The sequence below is a fragment of the Drosophila bipectinata genome, chromosome XR (assembly GCF_030179905.1).
Source record: "Drosophila bipectinata strain 14024-0381.07 chromosome XR, DbipHiC1v2, whole genome shotgun sequence".
Classification (NCBI taxonomy): Eukaryota; Metazoa; Arthropoda; class Insecta; order Diptera; family Drosophilidae; genus Drosophila; species Drosophila bipectinata.
In genome coordinates this window covers 25,595,003-25,610,287 of record NC_091735.1, presented here as the reverse complement: position 1 = coordinate 25,610,287, position 15,285 = coordinate 25,595,003, and the positions used below count along the sequence as shown (strand labels likewise).

Below are 15,285 nucleotides of genomic sequence, written 5' to 3'. Positions count from 1 at the left end.
GTCGACGTGTGCGATTATCTCGCTGCGTGTTGGTGTGAGTGTGCGAGCGAGAGAGCGTGCGTCTGTATGTCTGCGAGTGGGTGGCCCCTCCGTCCCCCTGCTCGCTGTGACCTGGTGGGTGGGGGGTTCCTGGGCCGCTAGACCGGGGATGGGATGGGGGGGGATCTGAGGAGCTCGACACGAACCAGCATGATTACTTCTGCTACCAAAATGGTACAGTAGTCCCTCCTTCGGGCGGGAAACAAGAGGCACCTTCCTCTATATTATAAAAGTTACATTTATTTTATCGTATATGTTTAGCATACAGATCAAGTTATGAAATCATAGCTGGCGAAAAAAAAACACTAAACCTAGGCGTGAGGAGCGCGATGCAGAGTGCGGGTGCGGATGAGCTTGCGGCGGAGTCAGCTATCTTACAACACGGGGAGAAGAGATTGGAGTATGCATTAAATTAGGCTCTACAGCTAGGAGTCCATCGAGGGTCGCTATTCAGTCCGCTTCGTGCTTCTCCGCCTCGGGGTGCTTGCCAGGAGCCGCTGGCGCCGGCACAGCCCCGCTAGGGACCGGTGCGCCGCCTGGAGCCTCCCCCGACGGTGCGCCACCGACTGGCGGTGGTCCCGCTCCGACTACTGGGGGTGGATAGGGTCCTGCTGCTGCCCCTGGTGCGCCGCCCGGTACGCCAGGTCCTCCGGCAGGCGCTCCTGCGGATCCAGGCACCCCTGCTCCGCCTGGTGCTCCTGCCGACTCGTGAAGGTGCTGTTGCTGCTGCTGCGGAGGTGGTGGATTGCTGCCGTGTTCCGGCGCGTACGGATGTCCTGGATTGCCGTTGTGCTGCGGTGGCGGTGGACGCGGCGACATGTAGTGCGAGCCCGGAGGAGGTCCATAGGACTGTTGGTACGGCGAAAACGGAGTGTAATACGGCTGCGGCGTGGGATGTCCTCCGTACTGAGGCTGGTAGTACGGGCGCGAGGGACCGCCAGGAGGTCCTGGTGGCGGACCATGTGGTGGACCGCCATAGTTAGCGTAGCCTGTGTGCGGTGGCGGCGGCAATCCCGGCATTCCTGGAGGGGGCTGGTGCGGCGCCATGTGGGGTGGCATGTGCGGATGTCCTGGCGGGGGCGGGTGGCCCGGATGTGGATGCATCTGGGGCATGCCCGGTGGAGGAGCACCCGCTTGTTGCTGTTGGCCCAAAGGAACCTGCTGCTGCACAGGCGGTGGAGTGGGCGGAGCGCCACTGGACACTCCCGGAGCTGGAACGGCGGGTCCTGCTCCCACCTCCGTCGGCGGAGGCGAGTTTGTCGCCTTGTTTGGATTGACCAGCACCTTGGGAGGCTCCGGCTTGGGAACCGTGTCTGCAGCCGTGGACTGCGGCGGCAGTGCTGCCGCCATTTCCAGCTTTTCCGGCTTGATTGGCGGCGGAGGTACCGACGGTTTTGGCGGCGGCTCAATGTCCATTGGCTCTGGATCCGTCTTGCTAGCCGTCTCATGGTGGTGCACAACTGGAGCGGGCGGATTATGAGGAACACTGGGCGTGGGCATTGGCGTGGGTGTAGAAGCTGGCGCGGGAGACGGCGCTGGCGCAGCGGGCTTCATGACAGGCTGATCCTTGGGCGGGGCAGCAGAAACTTCCGGAGCGGCGGGTGTGGCTCCAGGCTGAGCCGGCTTCCCGGAATCCTCTGTCCTAGCGGCAGGGTTTGTGGCGCTGTTGGCATTCGGCTCATCCAGCCGCTGGCGGTCCCGCTTTATGTCCTCGTACATGCGGTGCACCATCTTCTGGAAGGTCTCTTCGTCCACCGCCGGCTTGCAGTGGCGTTTCAGCTCCTCCTGGAACGCCTCGCTCGACTCAACCATGCGTTGCTTTTTGGCCTCGAACTTTTCCTCCATCTGCTGCAGCTCCGCCTCGAGCTTTGTCTGGTGCATCGTGAGCGAGCTCACCTGCCGTTTGAGCACCTGCATCCTAGTGGTGGTCACCACGGAACGCACGTCCGGCACCACAGCCTCCGAGAATATCTCGTTGATAAGGCGGTGGTTCCTCAGGTAGCGAGCATAGGCCATGTGTTTGGCGGTGTAGCCCTCATCCTGGTCGTCCTCGTCCTCCGCCGGCTGGATATCGATGCGGCGCTCGTGCTGGGACTTGCTGCCGCCGCCACGCGAAGGTGTCTCGTGCATGTCAACGTCAGTCTTGACCTTGCTCTTAGCCGACATGTACGCCTGATAGGCCGGCGTCTGGTGGTAGGCCTTCAGCGCCTTCTCGTACTCCAGCTTCTCAGCCTCGTACTCGTCAATGAATTCCGTCTTCTCCTCGTCGCCGAGTAGCTTCCACATGGCGCCGATCTTTTTGCCAAGCTCCCAGAGTTTCAGCTCCGGATGCTGAGCCTTAACGCTGTCCCACACGCGTTTCGAGTACCGCATGTACGGCAGAATCGGCTTCTCCGGTGGCTTCGGCGGCTTTGGCAGTCGGGACTCGTTCTGGTTCTTGCTGCTGGAGGACTTAGTTACCTTCTGCGGTGTGAACGCAGGATTCCCGTAGTTGCTGTGGGTAAATATGGGTGTTTGGTCCTTGTTCCGATCGGCAGCACTACCGCCGCCGGCTGACCTGGACCGGCTGCTGCCGCCTCCACCGCCTCCGGTGTTGCTGCCTCCGCCGACGCCCTGGAGAGGATTGGCCGGACCAGCACCTGGCGGCGCACCCACTGCTATCTGCTTATAGTTGCTCGGCAGAGCCATCGCTGGATCGTTTTGTCAAAATCTTATAATTCGCGCGGCACAACAACAAAAATTTTCAGGCCGACGCCATTTTTCTCTGTTCTGCGTCGCTGGTGATGACACTTTGTTATGTAGGTGTGTATGTGTAAAATGTATATCGTCCCAGTTCCACCGCTATAGTATTTTACTAGTCCATCACTATGGACATCTGAACATCACGTCTGGCCACACTTTGAAAGGCCGTCACAGATACAAACAGGAGGAAGGCGAATTTGATTGCTTATTTTAAGCATTTGAACTGGATAACTGATGAACGCGAAGACTGTAAGTGTGGATTTAAGATACGAACGCTACAGCATAGTAAGTAATGTCAAAATCGTAGGCGCAAGTCAACTTAATAGTGTGGGTGAATTGAAAAAGCTTAAAGAATTTACAAGTGAAGTGTGTACAAGAAAAGACGCAAGAGAAAAGAAGAAGAAAAACGGCACCGAACCGAAAATAAAATTTACAAAACGAGGTAAGGAATACAGTACGAGTATTGTTCTCAACTGGTTGGACTGCTTCTTCCCGCAGGTTCTAGAGCGGACACCTTCGATAGATTGCCTGCGCGTTTTTGTTTGTAATTTTTTTTGTTGTGTCCCGGAATGAGCTTTTTGCCCGGCGAGCCGTTGCCGCCCGGATACGAGGAGGAGGATGTGGCCAGACCGGCGGTTATCCAAAAGCAGATTGAAAGCTACAGTGGAGGAGCTCTTCTAGGTACAGAGTACGCAATTGAGCTGCACGAGGTCGGTCAACCGCGTCCCGACTACTACTGCGTCCTCTGCCAAACTTGCAATGACAGCCGCTCCATCTTCGTGCACTGGACCTCTCTAGCGCACCGGGCCAAGTATCTCCAGACACACTTCCAGAAGGCCTACGACGTGCTCCAGAAGCTCAAGCGCATACCCAACAGTGCCGGCGATCTGGTTATCGCCACCGGGAATTTGGCCCAGTTGATAGAGAAGCAGTTTGGGCGGGCGCGTCAGGTTACGACGGCTACAAACGACGACTTCCGACGCAACCGAGATAAAATGTTAAACCAGGTGAGGGACAAGCCCCACTTCGACGAGAGTTCTGGTTCCGATTTTGTGGAACAGGCCCAAAGCGTGCTCCGTGAGCTTAAGCCCGACGATCCCAGCATCAAGATTAATCTGAAGATTAACGAGCCCGAAAAGCGCGAGGATGGCAACATTATCTCCCTGGACGCCATATCCAGTGACGATGAAAGTTTCGGCCCAGGCCCTGGCCCCGCGACGGCTAACGAAACACCCAAAAAGACGCCGAGCATTCGAAGCGCCAACAGTTCGCCTCCGCGTCCAGGTGGCGAAAAATCAAAGCATACTCAGCACCTGCCCACGCCCAAGGAACTGTCCTTCCAGGCTGCCATGATTGCTCAGGAGCGCTACAAGTGGGAGAAGTTTCGCTGCCTTCTCGAAATCCAGCTGAAAAAGCTTCGCGACGAGACGGAAACCTACGAGTCGAATCCGGAAAAGCATCCGGACTATCCGGACGAATGGAAACAGTTCTGGAACAGGCGCTACAAACAGCTGCAGGAGGAAAAGAAGGTGGACCCCAATCACTACGACTACAAACCAGAGTGGATCGCTTATTGGAAGGACCGCCGCATCGAGCTGTTCAACATAGCCGTCAACAAGATCAAAAAGGAGCTCAAGGAAAAGTTCAAGCTGGGCGACGACGACGAGGGCAAGACCAAGGAACTAATGGAGCGCTATAGAATCCGGGTCTCTAGTCCGAGGGAGGCCAGCGTTGCCGCCAATCGTCGCAAGCCGGCCCCCAGGAACACTGGTCGGCTGGGAGGAAGCGGTCCGGCTACTGTGGAAGCGGTAATAAACATAAGCGACGATGAAGTCTCCCAAACAACAAGTCGCAATCGACCCGCCTATCGGCGATCCGATTCCCGCTCCATTTCGCCCAAGCGCGGTGGAGGACGTCGGCCGGTAAGGCGCTCTAGGAGTCGTTCGCCGCGACGTTACTTTAGACGCGGCTCTTCCCGATCTCGTTCCCGCTCGCGCAGCATGCGTCGGCGCTCACGCTCTCCCGTCTACCATCGCAGGCGCGGAGGCCGGCATTCCAGAGACAGAAGCCTGTCGATTAGTCCCCGGGACTACCCAGATCGTCGCAGCTTTGACAGGGAACGCTCCAGTGAGTTCTATCGTGGAGGAGGGGGCGATGGCTACAGCCGCCCCCCAAGGAGTTACGAGCACGTGGAAAGTTTCCGCGTGATGGACTCGCGCGTTTATCCTGAGTACAGTGGTGCGAAGGTGCGATCTAGGTCCGCCTCGACCACCAAGGACAAGGAGGCGGAGCTCGGCGAAGAGGGACCACTCACCGTAGTCAGTGTGCTGCGCATGCTGTCCGCCGTGGAGGACCACTTGGGCAGCTTGGGACCGAAGGCACTTAACCTCTTGAGCAAGGCTTTGGCCATGGAAATGGTGCAACCGAATGCCGCAGACAAACTGCTCCACATCGAGGACAATTGCGTCTTTCTCGAGACCACCAAAGAAAAGCTAAAGGGCATCCTCATTGCAGAGGTCCTGGACGACCCGCACAAGGTACGCGTGGTCAAGAAACTGATCACAAACATAGCTGCCATCATTTTCCAGGTCAATTCCCGGGGTAAGTCCGCTTTGCTGCTCCATTTGGTAGTTATAAGTAGCTCTGTCCCGCTCACTTTCGCGCTTCTCCTCAAGACTGTAAGTATGATTACCGACCACTGAGGCTTTGGTTGACTCTCTCCCCGGATCTCCCTCCTGCGGGTAAAGGTTTGGTAGTTAAGACTCGTTCGTTGCTTAAGCCTGTGTGTTGTATTTGCGAAGCTTGATGTGATTTGGTGGTCCGTCCGAAGTAAACGATGTAAAAGGGGAACGGCCAGGTGCATGGCTGATTGGTGAATGGGTTCCAGGACACTTAAATCTATAATATATCGCTAAATCGCGCGGCTCGTGAAGTTTAAGCTTCCCAGATTCTGAGTACAGAATACTGAAGGGGCTTCGGTGCTGGGAAGGAGAAATCCATGCCATAGAAACTCAATAAATTAATGCTGGTTCTCTTTAAAGACTCTCTAAATAAAGATGCGAGTCGATCGTGTTTATTCTGGGGGGTTAGATCTCTCTGATAATATGATCTCTGATAATAAAACATGAATACCTTTATTTTTATTGTAATCGAGTGCTTATTCGAAGCGATTCGGTCGTGCGTGGAAACATCTAAACATTTCGAAACTATTATTTCCTTTCGTGGTTGTCGCGAGCTGAAGGATCAATGTGTGAAGGATCCTTGTCTCTGCCGCGTTCATTCCCCCATTAGATTTAAGCCACTCTGCCAACTTTGTTTACAAATTTGATCCTCTCTGTCGCGACTTCAACCGCCTTGCGTTGAAACTTACGTACTAGCTTCCTTATTTTGTTGGGTGTGAACAAAGTGTGCCGATACGAACCGCGTGAGCAGACGACAGCCCAGGTCCAGGTCCAGGTCCAGCAACCATCTCCACACCACACCATTTCCATAAGTATAAGTATAAATGTAATTTGCGTAGTTAACAAAACAAAGACCTGCACTTGCCTGATTGCAACAAAAGCAAACAGAATGCCTAATATACCCAACTAATGAAATGTTTTTCCGAACCGCAATGCCGTGCTTTTAGGTGCCAACGAATCTTCAGATGCGAACACCAAGATCGAGGCGAAGGCGCTTGCCTCCGCCTTACAGCTGCCCTTCGACCGGAACCTGGTGGCCCCGAAACTGGCCAGTGCTCTGGTGGTGAAAGGCTACTTCGACGTGACCACCGACGACATGACTAAGCTGCTCCACTTCTTCGGGCTGCTGGCGAAGACTGACAAGCAGCGTCGCGAGGTGTACAAGGACAGGCTCGACTTCGATGAGGTGCGTGTCAGGTTGGGCTTGTCCAGGGAGTCCAAGTCCGCGAAAGGAACCGGGCCGACGACCTCAGGCGATGCGGAGTCCACACCCATTGGCATCGACCTGGACGAACTGATGAAGGAGGTGGAAAACCAGCTGCACAAGGAGTCTGGGGAAACGGCGTCGGGTGGAGCTGGAAAAACGAGCGAATTCTCCGGCAGCAATGGCATGATGGAGTCCCTAACCGATTCCGACCTGCAGACGCTACTCCAGAACTTTAAGTTCCTTTCCAGCGAGGAGCAGGTGCATCTGATTGGGCATTTGAAGAAGCTGGAGGTCCAGGAGCCCACTCGCGTCGAAAGACTTCGAAAATTCGTGAACCTGGCCGAGCTGAGCGGGGACGGCGAATCTTGTAGTGACTTCTTGTCTCGTGTTGTGGCAAAGACGGGTGTCGACAAGTCATCAGCATCGTCGTCCCTTCGAGGAGGTGCCCTGACGGGTGGTGGCTCATCCTCGGGTGCCTCTGCCTCCCTGTCCTCCATGACAACGCGTCGGCGCAGCTCGGACCGGGAGAGCGGAAGCCGGGACTTGGCAAACCTTCCAATTAACAAGCCGAGATCGGTGGGCCGTGGATCGCCCTCCTTTGTCATTGATGACGACGAGGACGACGACGATGATGACTACAATTTTGATGATCTAGTGATGAAGGCTTGCGACACCAATGGATCCGCTGGAGGTGGAAAAAGGGCTGGAACCCCGTCCGTTGCGCCGACGGTTTCCTCGACGAATTCGCTAACTTTCAAGCCTGCAGCACCGAAGATTTCTCTCGCCGACACGGAAAGCATTATTGCCAATCTGATGGGAACCCTGAGCAAGGGGACGGGCTCGCAGGGGGGTTCGCAATCAGGTTCGGTCTCAGGCATGGGCTCGGCAGACAGAGGTGGATCGGTTCGCAACTTCAACATGATAAATCCGCAGCAGTCGGGTCAGGCTGTCAACCAGCAGCAGCAGCAGCAGCCGCATCCACAGCTACAACTCCACCAGCAGCAGCAGCAAATCCAACATCCGCAGTACGTGAATCCCAACCACGGCTATCCGACGCAGCAGATGAGCGGGGCGCCGGATCAGCATCCGTACGGAAACCAGCAGGGTTACGGGGGCTACCACTACCCAGGTGCCGGCGGCATGCAGCCCCAGTTCCCCGGGCATGCCGGATACGGAGGACCCGGCCTAAACCCCTGGACCAGCAACGATCCCATGCAGCAGCAGGCCCCCTACAACCAGATGCCCCAGGCCTACATGCAGCAGCAAGGGCACTACAACAACGTGTACGGCGGTCGCCACTAGACCCCCGCCGCCATAAACTAGGATTAGTGCTTAGCTTTAGCTCTGGAGTCACTACTGGAGTTGCGTAGGAGGGCCTACATCGAGAGCGTGTCCGTGCATGCTGTTAGTTTCTAAGTTATTATAAGACTCCAGTCTTCTGCCGAAACAAACTATTTGTTGTCAGGTTCGAGGACGCGGAATTGAAATGGACTCGAACGAATGTTGACATTTTCATTTTTGTTTTCCACACGCGGGAGCGCCGCAAACTAAAATACATAAAACATTTCAAGTGAACGTGTAACATTTGTATTAGTCCCTAAGAGCTAGAGGTAAAAAAACATACATTGTTTAATAATAAAGATGAGAAAAAACATTTCCGCAGATGATGTGAAGCCGCCAAACAAGAAATGGGGCCCACCGCCCCATTCTGTTGTTAACCCTATAAGGAAATCAAAAGATGTATCTACTTCGTTGTACATATTATTATTTCTGAGAAGCTGTTCCCCCACGACACCAGGTGCACCTTCGCCAGTCCAACTTCGGGACAACGGAGTACATTTGAAATACTTTTGAAGTGTCTGTGAATTAGTTGGCAGCAAAACTATTTTGTTAAAACTCAAAATAAAAATCAGTGAACCTAGTCAAGTTTCCAGCATGTCTCTTATTCAAGTGGGGAGGGGGATTTGGTTTTATTTATTCTTACAGTCTCATTATTTTTTGTTTATCTATTTAAACCCGGCGCCGGCGACAACCAAACCGTAATCAGCTCACATCACAGTTTATTCCTGGGCTCCATAATTAGACTAAGCTCCGGGCGCCTAACTGCAGTAGGGCAGGTGGTGGAAGTTGACCGACTGGGCCTTCAATATGGAAGGTATCTCCTGCTGCAGCAGATCGTGCAGCGACTGTCCACTGTGCTTGTAGACCCACCTGCCCGCCGCTTGGCTGCCCACGAAGTCGAAGCGCTTGGGCCCGCTGGTGGGGGAGCTGAGCCAGATCTGCTTGTTGGGCGTCTGCCGGTTGATCACGTAGGTGCCGTGCTTCTGGCCCAGGTTCACGGTGAGCACCCCGTCCTGCGAGAGAACACCTTGGAATCAGCACCCCGGGAGTGATGTAATAATGAGCCGTAAGCCCGTCAACTTACGCCGTACGCCACGTCGCTGCCGGGCAGGTCCTGTGCGTTCTCTGTCAGCTCCTCGAAGTAGTCGCAGAGTGCGTCCAGCGTCTCCGAACACACGCGTTCGTAGGTGGCACTGTCCAGGCTGGATTCCTCGTCCACTTGGCTGCCAAAGAGTCGCCGGTGCACTAAGCTTCCGCCACTTACCGGACTTAGTCCTGTATTTGTGGTGCCGGAAAGCTTCCCTTCTCCAGCGACGTCTGCAGACCTGGGCAGGCATCTAATCCTGGCCAAAATAGGTCTGTGGAGCTGCAACCGAGGGAGCAATCGGGCGGTAAACATATCTGTGGTCTGTTTATTTTTATGAACGGAAGAGCGCTGCCAACTGGATGGGAAATGTTGTTCAAACGGAACTTTTTACCGTATTGACAAAAAGCACACCCGTTGACTGATGTGGCAACTCTCAATTCAAATTCAAGGTTTGTAAAAAAATGGATGGGTTGAGACCCCATTTAGGCGGAATACCTCCAACGACTAGCTGTTGCTTTTTACATCACAACCGGGGCCATGAATTGTGGGTTCATTTTTCTTAATACACTTCCATTTACCCTTGGGTCAGCCATATGATCCACAGCGGAAGCCATATCTCGGCCACTATCCCTTTGATCCTTCAGCGGAATACCTTAATGGATTCGTAGTTCAATTCTCCACGATTCTGCATCAAAACCTAGAAACCAATTTTCGGATCCATTTTTTGTCAATTTTTCGAGGGGTCCCACCTAAAATGTAGGGGAACCCATGGGAGGTCCATGTGGTCCAGTGCGGAAGCCATATCTTGGCCAATATCCCTCTGATCCTTAAGCGGAGTACCTTAATGGATTCGTAGTTCAATTCTCCATTATTCTGCATCAAAACCTGGGAAACAATTTTCGGATCCATTTTTTGTAAATTTTCTATGGGGTCCCACCTAAAATGTAGGGGAACCCATGGGAGGTCCATGTGGTCCAGTGCGGAAGCCATATCTTGGCCAATATCCCTCTGATCCTTAAGCGGAGTACCTTAATGGATTCGTAGTTCAATTCTCCATTATTCTGCATCAAAACCTGGGAAACAATTTTCGGATCCTTTTTTTGTAAATTTTCTATGGGGTCCTACATAAAATGTAAGGGAACCCATGGGCGGTCCATGTGGTCCAGTGCGGAAGCCATATCTTGGCCAATATCCCTCTGATCCTTAAGCGGAGTACCTTAATGGATTCGTAGTTCAATTTTCCATTATTCTGCATCAAAACCTGGGGAACAATTTTTGGATCCATTTTTTTCAAATTTTCTATGGGGTCCCACCCCACCCCATAAAATGTAGGGGAACCCATGGGAGGTCGATGTGGTCCAGTGTGGAAGCCATATCTTGGCCAATATCCCTCCGATCTTTAAGCGGAATACCTTAATGGATTCGTAGTTCAATTCTCCATTATTCTGCATCAAAACCTGGAAACCAATTTTCGGATCCATTTTTTGAAAATTTTTCGAGGGGTCCCTCCTAAAATGTAGGGAAACCCATGGGAGATCCATAAGGTCCACAGTGGATGTCATATCTTGGCTAATATCTTTCCATGATTGGTTTAAAAGTTATAGCCCGACCCTAAATCATTTTGAGACCCTTGATTAGTGACTTAGTATTCCAGCTCTACTAGATTTAGGCCAAAGCCAAAGGCCTCGCTGACAGTGCCATACCCACAAGGTTAGTTTAGTTTTGTAAACTGGTCTACCTTTAATAATAATAATAATTACTTAGTATTATCTTACTCTGTGGAAAATAGCTGATGTACTAAAGAACATCGACTGAAACGTATGTACACAGTGCTGTACCTAAAGATAGATTTAGAGGATCCGGGATTTGGGATAAGATCAGGCAGTGGTGGCTTAGAGACACTTTCCCTCGTGCAGAACACACCAGTGGGGGATGACGGCGTCAGCATGGATTCCTCGGGCCAGAAGCCGTTCCCTGTACCGGTAAAATCGCCTTTGGGCCGCAAGTGCCGAGGATTTCGGATTGGACCACAGACGCTCGGCGGCAGCTCCGGCTCGCGGCCAGATTCGGGATTCTGGAAGAGATCGAGTACCTATACCATTGAAGAGGAGTAACCGGAAGTGTTGGCAACTTACCCAGGGAGTTCTGATCGACGTACTCGCTCCACATGCACACCTCTCCGCCGAGAACCTGGTTCCTGAGCTGAGCCACGGGCATGCCAGCAGAGTAGACGGCGCGCCAGTTGTAATAGGAGGTGCTGCCCCAGAAGCCGTGGTCCAGGTACCAGGCGTTCTTTGTGGACAGGATCAGGCGATAACCCCGCTGGAGCAATTCTCGGTTGAGAGCGTCCTGCGAGTCCACCCAGGTCTGGATGATGAACCGCTCCTTCGGTAGGTAGGCCTCAATGTACTTGGGGTCGGTCAGGTGGCTGGACCAGACGATTACCGACTTGGGCTCCTTGATGCCCGGGAACATACGCTCGGTGATCTCGTCCCAGGCGTTGAGGTTCCGCTGGTGAAACTGGGACCATAGTCGCAGAAAGCTCTGTTCGGTGAGGTCGAAGCCCCGGGCGCGCATGCCGTCCCGGATCTCTTCGGTGTTGTTCCAGCAGGGTAGGAAGACCTCGTCGCCGCCCATGTGCAGGGTCTCCTCGGGCGCGCCCACCTCGGCTACGTCCTCGAATATCTCCTTGAGCACGGCGTACATGTGGTCGTTCAGTGGGTTGAGCTGTCCGCACGGCGGCTGGACGCAAAACTTGCGCCACGGGACCTGGTTTAGGCACACGGACATATTGCCCAGTCCGGCGGCCGGGCCCCACTGCCAGCCGTTGCCAGCGTGGGAGGGCCCGTCGATCTCAATCAGGATGCGGATGCCGCGCAGGCGGGCATACTTGACCAGGTTGAGGGCGTCCTGCCGGCTGTAAGTCTGCGAGGACGAGTATGCCCCGTAGCGCTGCATCTCCGGCACCCGAGTGATCTCCAGAGGGAAGCTGTGTGTATCCACCACGTGCCAGTGGAGCACGTTCATCTTGCTGGTTGCCATGGCGTCCAGTGTGCTCCGGATAAACTTGAGGGGCACAAAGTTCCGAGACGTGTCCAGGAGCACGCCACGGTGCGGAAACGCTGGCCGGTCGGAAACGCGGGCGGCGGAGACCATGAGGAGGCCATTGGAGAGGCTGCCGGTGACAAGATTGGTGAGAGTCTCGAAGGCGTGCCTGGCCCCATAGACTGTCGGCGCCTGTATATCCACGAAGGTGGCCGTGTCCGTGGTCCGCACCACCAGGGCGTAGCTCTCGTCGGTGGCCCAGTCCAGGACGAGCGTCTCGTTGGCGACGGTGGACCGCACCAGGATCTGCTTGCTGGTCTCCAGGGTGCAGTTGCGCGTGCACTCCTTCAGCAGATTGGACACGAACAAGCGGTTCGTCTCGCGCAGGAACTGGGTGGCCGCCTCTCCGGGAGCCACCACATGGAAGCGCACTTTCCACGGGTCAAAGCGCACGCGCTCGTGCCCGATGAAGCCGGCTTCCCCGGTGGGCATGGGCCAGATGGAGCCGTACTTGCCGCAGGACAGCCTGCAGTCGCGCTGGCTCTCGAACCGCTCCACGGCGTACTGAAGTCCGGGCGTCAGCTCCGTTTCCGGCGAGCATATGTCGGTCTGGCTACACAGCCACTTCCTGCAAAAGGACACGCCCCGTCAGAAAGTATTGATGATTCTTTGGCAAAGGGAGGAGGGAGGGCAAACCAATGCACAATATTAACACTGTTACGGTGACAAGTCACTGGCTTGTCACCCTTTGATTAGAGAACCAGGTTGATAATGGCTCTTTGGCAAAGGGAGGAGGGAGGGAAGACAAATGAAACCAATATACAATATTAACTCTGTCACGGTGACAAGTCACTGGCCCCCTCGCGTTCGTGCCCTCATATAGGATCCGCTTCTCTTTCAATTAGCTCTAGTTGGATGCAAATATTTGCATTTGCCACAAAGTCTGGCGAAAGGCCACTTTTCTTTTCGGGCTGTGCACTGAGAAAAAAAAATATGGTTTCCCGGATCACGCTCGTTTCGGGTTGGAAACTTGTCCTTTCGCTTAATGGGTGGGGAAGATTTCACTTTTGTTTATTCTGCTGCCCCTAGGGGGCAGGGGATAGTGGTGTGGATGCACAAACCTGCTGGCGCTGCTGCTGGCGTCTGCGTCGTGGTCGGTGTCGGTGTCATCCGCCCGCGTCAGCGCAGCCCCCACCGCGAAGCAGACGCAGATCGCGAGGGCGTAGCATTGATAACGGTTGTAGCCGCTGGAGCGCATCTTCCTTTCTAACTCTGGGGGCAGGTGCGCGGCTCGCTTTTATTCCATGCGGCACGCTCGGAAAGCAAAACAGAACTGGCAACTGGGGCCTGGCGACTGGTGACTGGAAACTAGCAACTGACAACTGCCAGACGGGAAAGGAAATGAGCAGAGACACTGGGCAGTGAAAAAGCAAAATACTGAACAAGTAAAAAGTGAAAAACACTGAGCTAGCACTAAAAAAAAAAAAAACACAAACAAAAACCAAAACGAAATCGAATGCGAATGCGAGTGCGAGTGCGGCGCTCGCAGGTCAGTTGGCAAGCAATTTCACTTGCAGCGTGGTTGCGCTGCAAAGAATTGGAACCGAATGAACCGGGCCGCGCTGCAAATAGAGCCACCAAGCCGAGCTTATCGCCAGAATTGGAGACCCCAGGCCGGAGAGCGGAGAGAGGCTTGTGGCGAGTGGAGAGCCGAGACCAGAGACCAGAGACCAGAGACCGGAGGCCGACGCGAGTGGAGCCCGGAGGCGGCAGAGCCAAAGAGCACGCAGAGTGAGAGTCCCCCAGCGGGTGGACCTGCGGGCGGAGAGCCAGTGAATGGGGGTGCACTGAAAAAAGAACCTAGCGGGTGACAGAATGCAAACCTTGCCTGAATATCCAAACGAATCGGACATCAACCCCGCCATCCATCACCATTTCGGAAGGCACTCTAGATATGCAAACTACCGCACAGTTTCTCCCCGTGCAGCCCCACTGATACTCCCCCTTTCACTCGCGCTCCACCCGCCTCCCGCTGCGTGCCCCACATACGGAAATGGTGGGGTGACCGATAAAAACAATGAAATATAAAGAAGCGTAACGACAACTACACATATACGACCAAAGACACCAGCTTTGGACTTCGATTTGGGCACTGGAGTACTGGTCTTAAGCTCTCAATGAAACGCCCATGTGTTATCCCTCAGATACTCTCAGAGTATCTCAGAGTCCACCAGCTGGCTAGCAAAAGCGAAAGCTATTTTCAAATTCCATCAAATAGGGAATACCCTACCCTAGTTATATAATTTCCATAACGACTATCAGTGCTGCTGGAAAAAGGCGAGTTTTGATAAGACCGCAGTGCTCTGGAACCCCCATTGCTGGCTTTATGCCAACAATTTGAAAACAAATTATGGAAAAAACAATTCTGATATCTTCAGCAGCAGCAGGAGGAGGAGGATGGGCGAGGGCGCCTGGCCATTGTTGATTATTATTTCATTGTGTTCGGGATCACACAGCTATGTAGTGTTACATCCCCCGCCCTCCCGCCCGCTTTTTATTAATAATATGTATTATTATGTGGATTCCGATTCCATTTTACTTCCATGGGCGCCTTTTGTGCGCCTTCCAAATGAATTATTATTATGTTCTTGTCGGCATTGTTGTTTCCCCTGAGCATGTGTGTGTGCTGGTGGGTGGGGGTGGGTGTAGCTGTGGGTGAGTGGGTGTTGAAAACGTAAAATTATGATAATTAAAAAACGAATGCAGAGTGATAGAGATGGGTATTCAAAATAATTCTTCACAAATCCAGCAGAGATTTCATTTCAAATACTTTTCGAAAGTGTTTTCATATTTTATTCAAAAAATAAGGGCCTTTAATTTTTCCATCTCTAGCACTTGGGAATAGAATTTGGTCACATGTGGGTCCTTCAAAGACCCAGGAACTGGAGCTGGAGAATTATGTCGCACTATTTTCTGACGGGCAGACGCTTTCTGCACTTCCTGACACTGCAGGACAATGGGAAAGAATGCCAGGATAAACGGGTATAGTCGGAGAAATCCTCGCAAAGCTTTCAAAGTTCCCTTATTAGGATATAGCTGTTGGATTTATTGGAATTATTTTTAGAAAACTATTTAGTTTTTCA

The 15,285-nt window shown here is 53.5% G+C and overlaps 4 protein-coding genes across 5 annotated transcripts; 1 reads left to right on the top strand and 3 right to left on the bottom strand.

Moving 5' to 3' along the window:
* Window positions 1-259: 259 nt before the first annotated feature.
* On the bottom strand, window positions 260-2,838 carry Bap111 (Brahma associated protein 111kD). Its single transcript, XM_017239109.3, has one exon. The coding sequence runs from the start codon at window positions 2,725-2,727 to the stop codon at window positions 490-492; it is 2,238 nt and encodes a 745-aa protein (XP_017094598.2). The 5' UTR covers window positions 2,728-2,838; the 3' UTR covers window positions 260-489.
* Window positions 2,839-2,896: 58 nt separating this feature from the next.
* Window positions 2,897-8,590, top strand: LOC108123798 (uncharacterized protein CG7065). 2 transcript variants are annotated; one of them, XR_011441803.1, is made up of 5 exons: window positions 2,897-3,030; window positions 3,089-3,223; window positions 3,280-5,382; window positions 6,410-8,279; window positions 8,333-8,590. XR_011441803.1 is itself a non-coding variant. In XM_017239107.3 (4 exons), the coding sequence occupies exons 3-4, from the start codon at window positions 3,351-3,353 to the stop codon at window positions 7,969-7,971; spliced, it is 3,594 nt and encodes a 1,197-aa protein (XP_017094596.2). In that variant the 5' UTR covers window positions 2,897-3,030; window positions 3,089-3,223; window positions 3,280-3,350; the 3' UTR covers window positions 7,972-8,590. The 2 variants fall into 2 exon arrangements, 1 of the variants encoding a protein (XP_017094596.2); XM_017239107.3 differs by having other exon boundaries at window positions 6,410-8,590.
* Window positions 8,591-8,615: 25 nt separating this feature from the next.
* On the bottom strand, window positions 8,616-9,463 carry fh (frataxin). Its single transcript, XM_017239115.3, has 2 exons — window positions 9,095-9,463; window positions 8,616-9,023 (listed from the first exon to the last, which is right to left on the bottom strand). The coding sequence occupies exons 1-2, from the start codon at window positions 9,407-9,409 to the stop codon at window positions 8,769-8,771; spliced, it is 570 nt and encodes a 189-aa protein (XP_017094604.2). The 5' UTR covers window positions 9,410-9,463; the 3' UTR covers window positions 8,616-8,768.
* A 1,383-nt stretch (window positions 9,464-10,846) lies between these two features.
* On the bottom strand, window positions 10,847-13,764 carry Hexo2 (Hexosaminidase 2). The gene is made up of 3 exons (XM_017239320.3): window positions 13,264-13,764; window positions 11,233-12,770; window positions 10,847-11,171 (listed from the first exon to the last, which is right to left on the bottom strand). Exons 1-3 carry the CDS (start codon window positions 13,398-13,400, stop codon window positions 10,990-10,992), a joined length of 1,857 nt encoding a protein of 618 aa, XP_017094809.2. The 5' UTR covers window positions 13,401-13,764; the 3' UTR covers window positions 10,847-10,989.
* Window positions 13,765-15,285: the final 1,521 nt, after the last annotated feature.

Bases quoted from the DNA above. Each gene is read 5' to 3' on its own strand.
- Hexo2 (XM_017239320.3), bottom strand. From the start codon at position 13,400: ATGCGCTCCAGCGGCTACAACCGTTATCAATGCTACGCCCTCGCGATC. The intron at 12,771-13,263 runs GTTTGTGCATCC...GTCCTTTTGCAG, and splicing joins GCCAGCAGCAGCGCCAGCAG to GAAGTGGCTGTGTAGCCAGA. The intron at 11,172-11,232 runs GTAAGTTGCCAA...GATCTCTTCCAG, and splicing joins CGTCGATCAGAACTCCCTGG to AATCCCGAATCTGGCCGCGA.
- LOC108123798 (XM_017239107.3), top strand. From the start codon at position 3,351: ATGAGCTTTTTGCCCGGCGAGCCGTTGCCGCCCGGATACGAGGAGGAG. The intron at 5,383-6,409 runs GTAAGTCCGCTT...CCGTGCTTTTAG, and splicing joins TTTCCAGGTCAATTCCCGGG to GTGCCAACGAATCTTCAGAT.
- fh (XM_017239115.3), bottom strand. From the start codon at position 9,409: ATGTTTACCGCCCGATTGCTCCCTCGGTTGCAGCTCCACAGACCTATT. The intron at 9,024-9,094 runs GTAAGTTGACGG...GTTCTCTCGCAG, and splicing joins GCAGCGACGTGGCGTACGGC to GACGGGGTGCTCACCGTGAA.
- Bap111 (XM_017239109.3), bottom strand. From the start codon at position 2,727: ATGGCTCTGCCGAGCAACTATAAGCAGATAGCAGTGGGTGCGCCGCCA.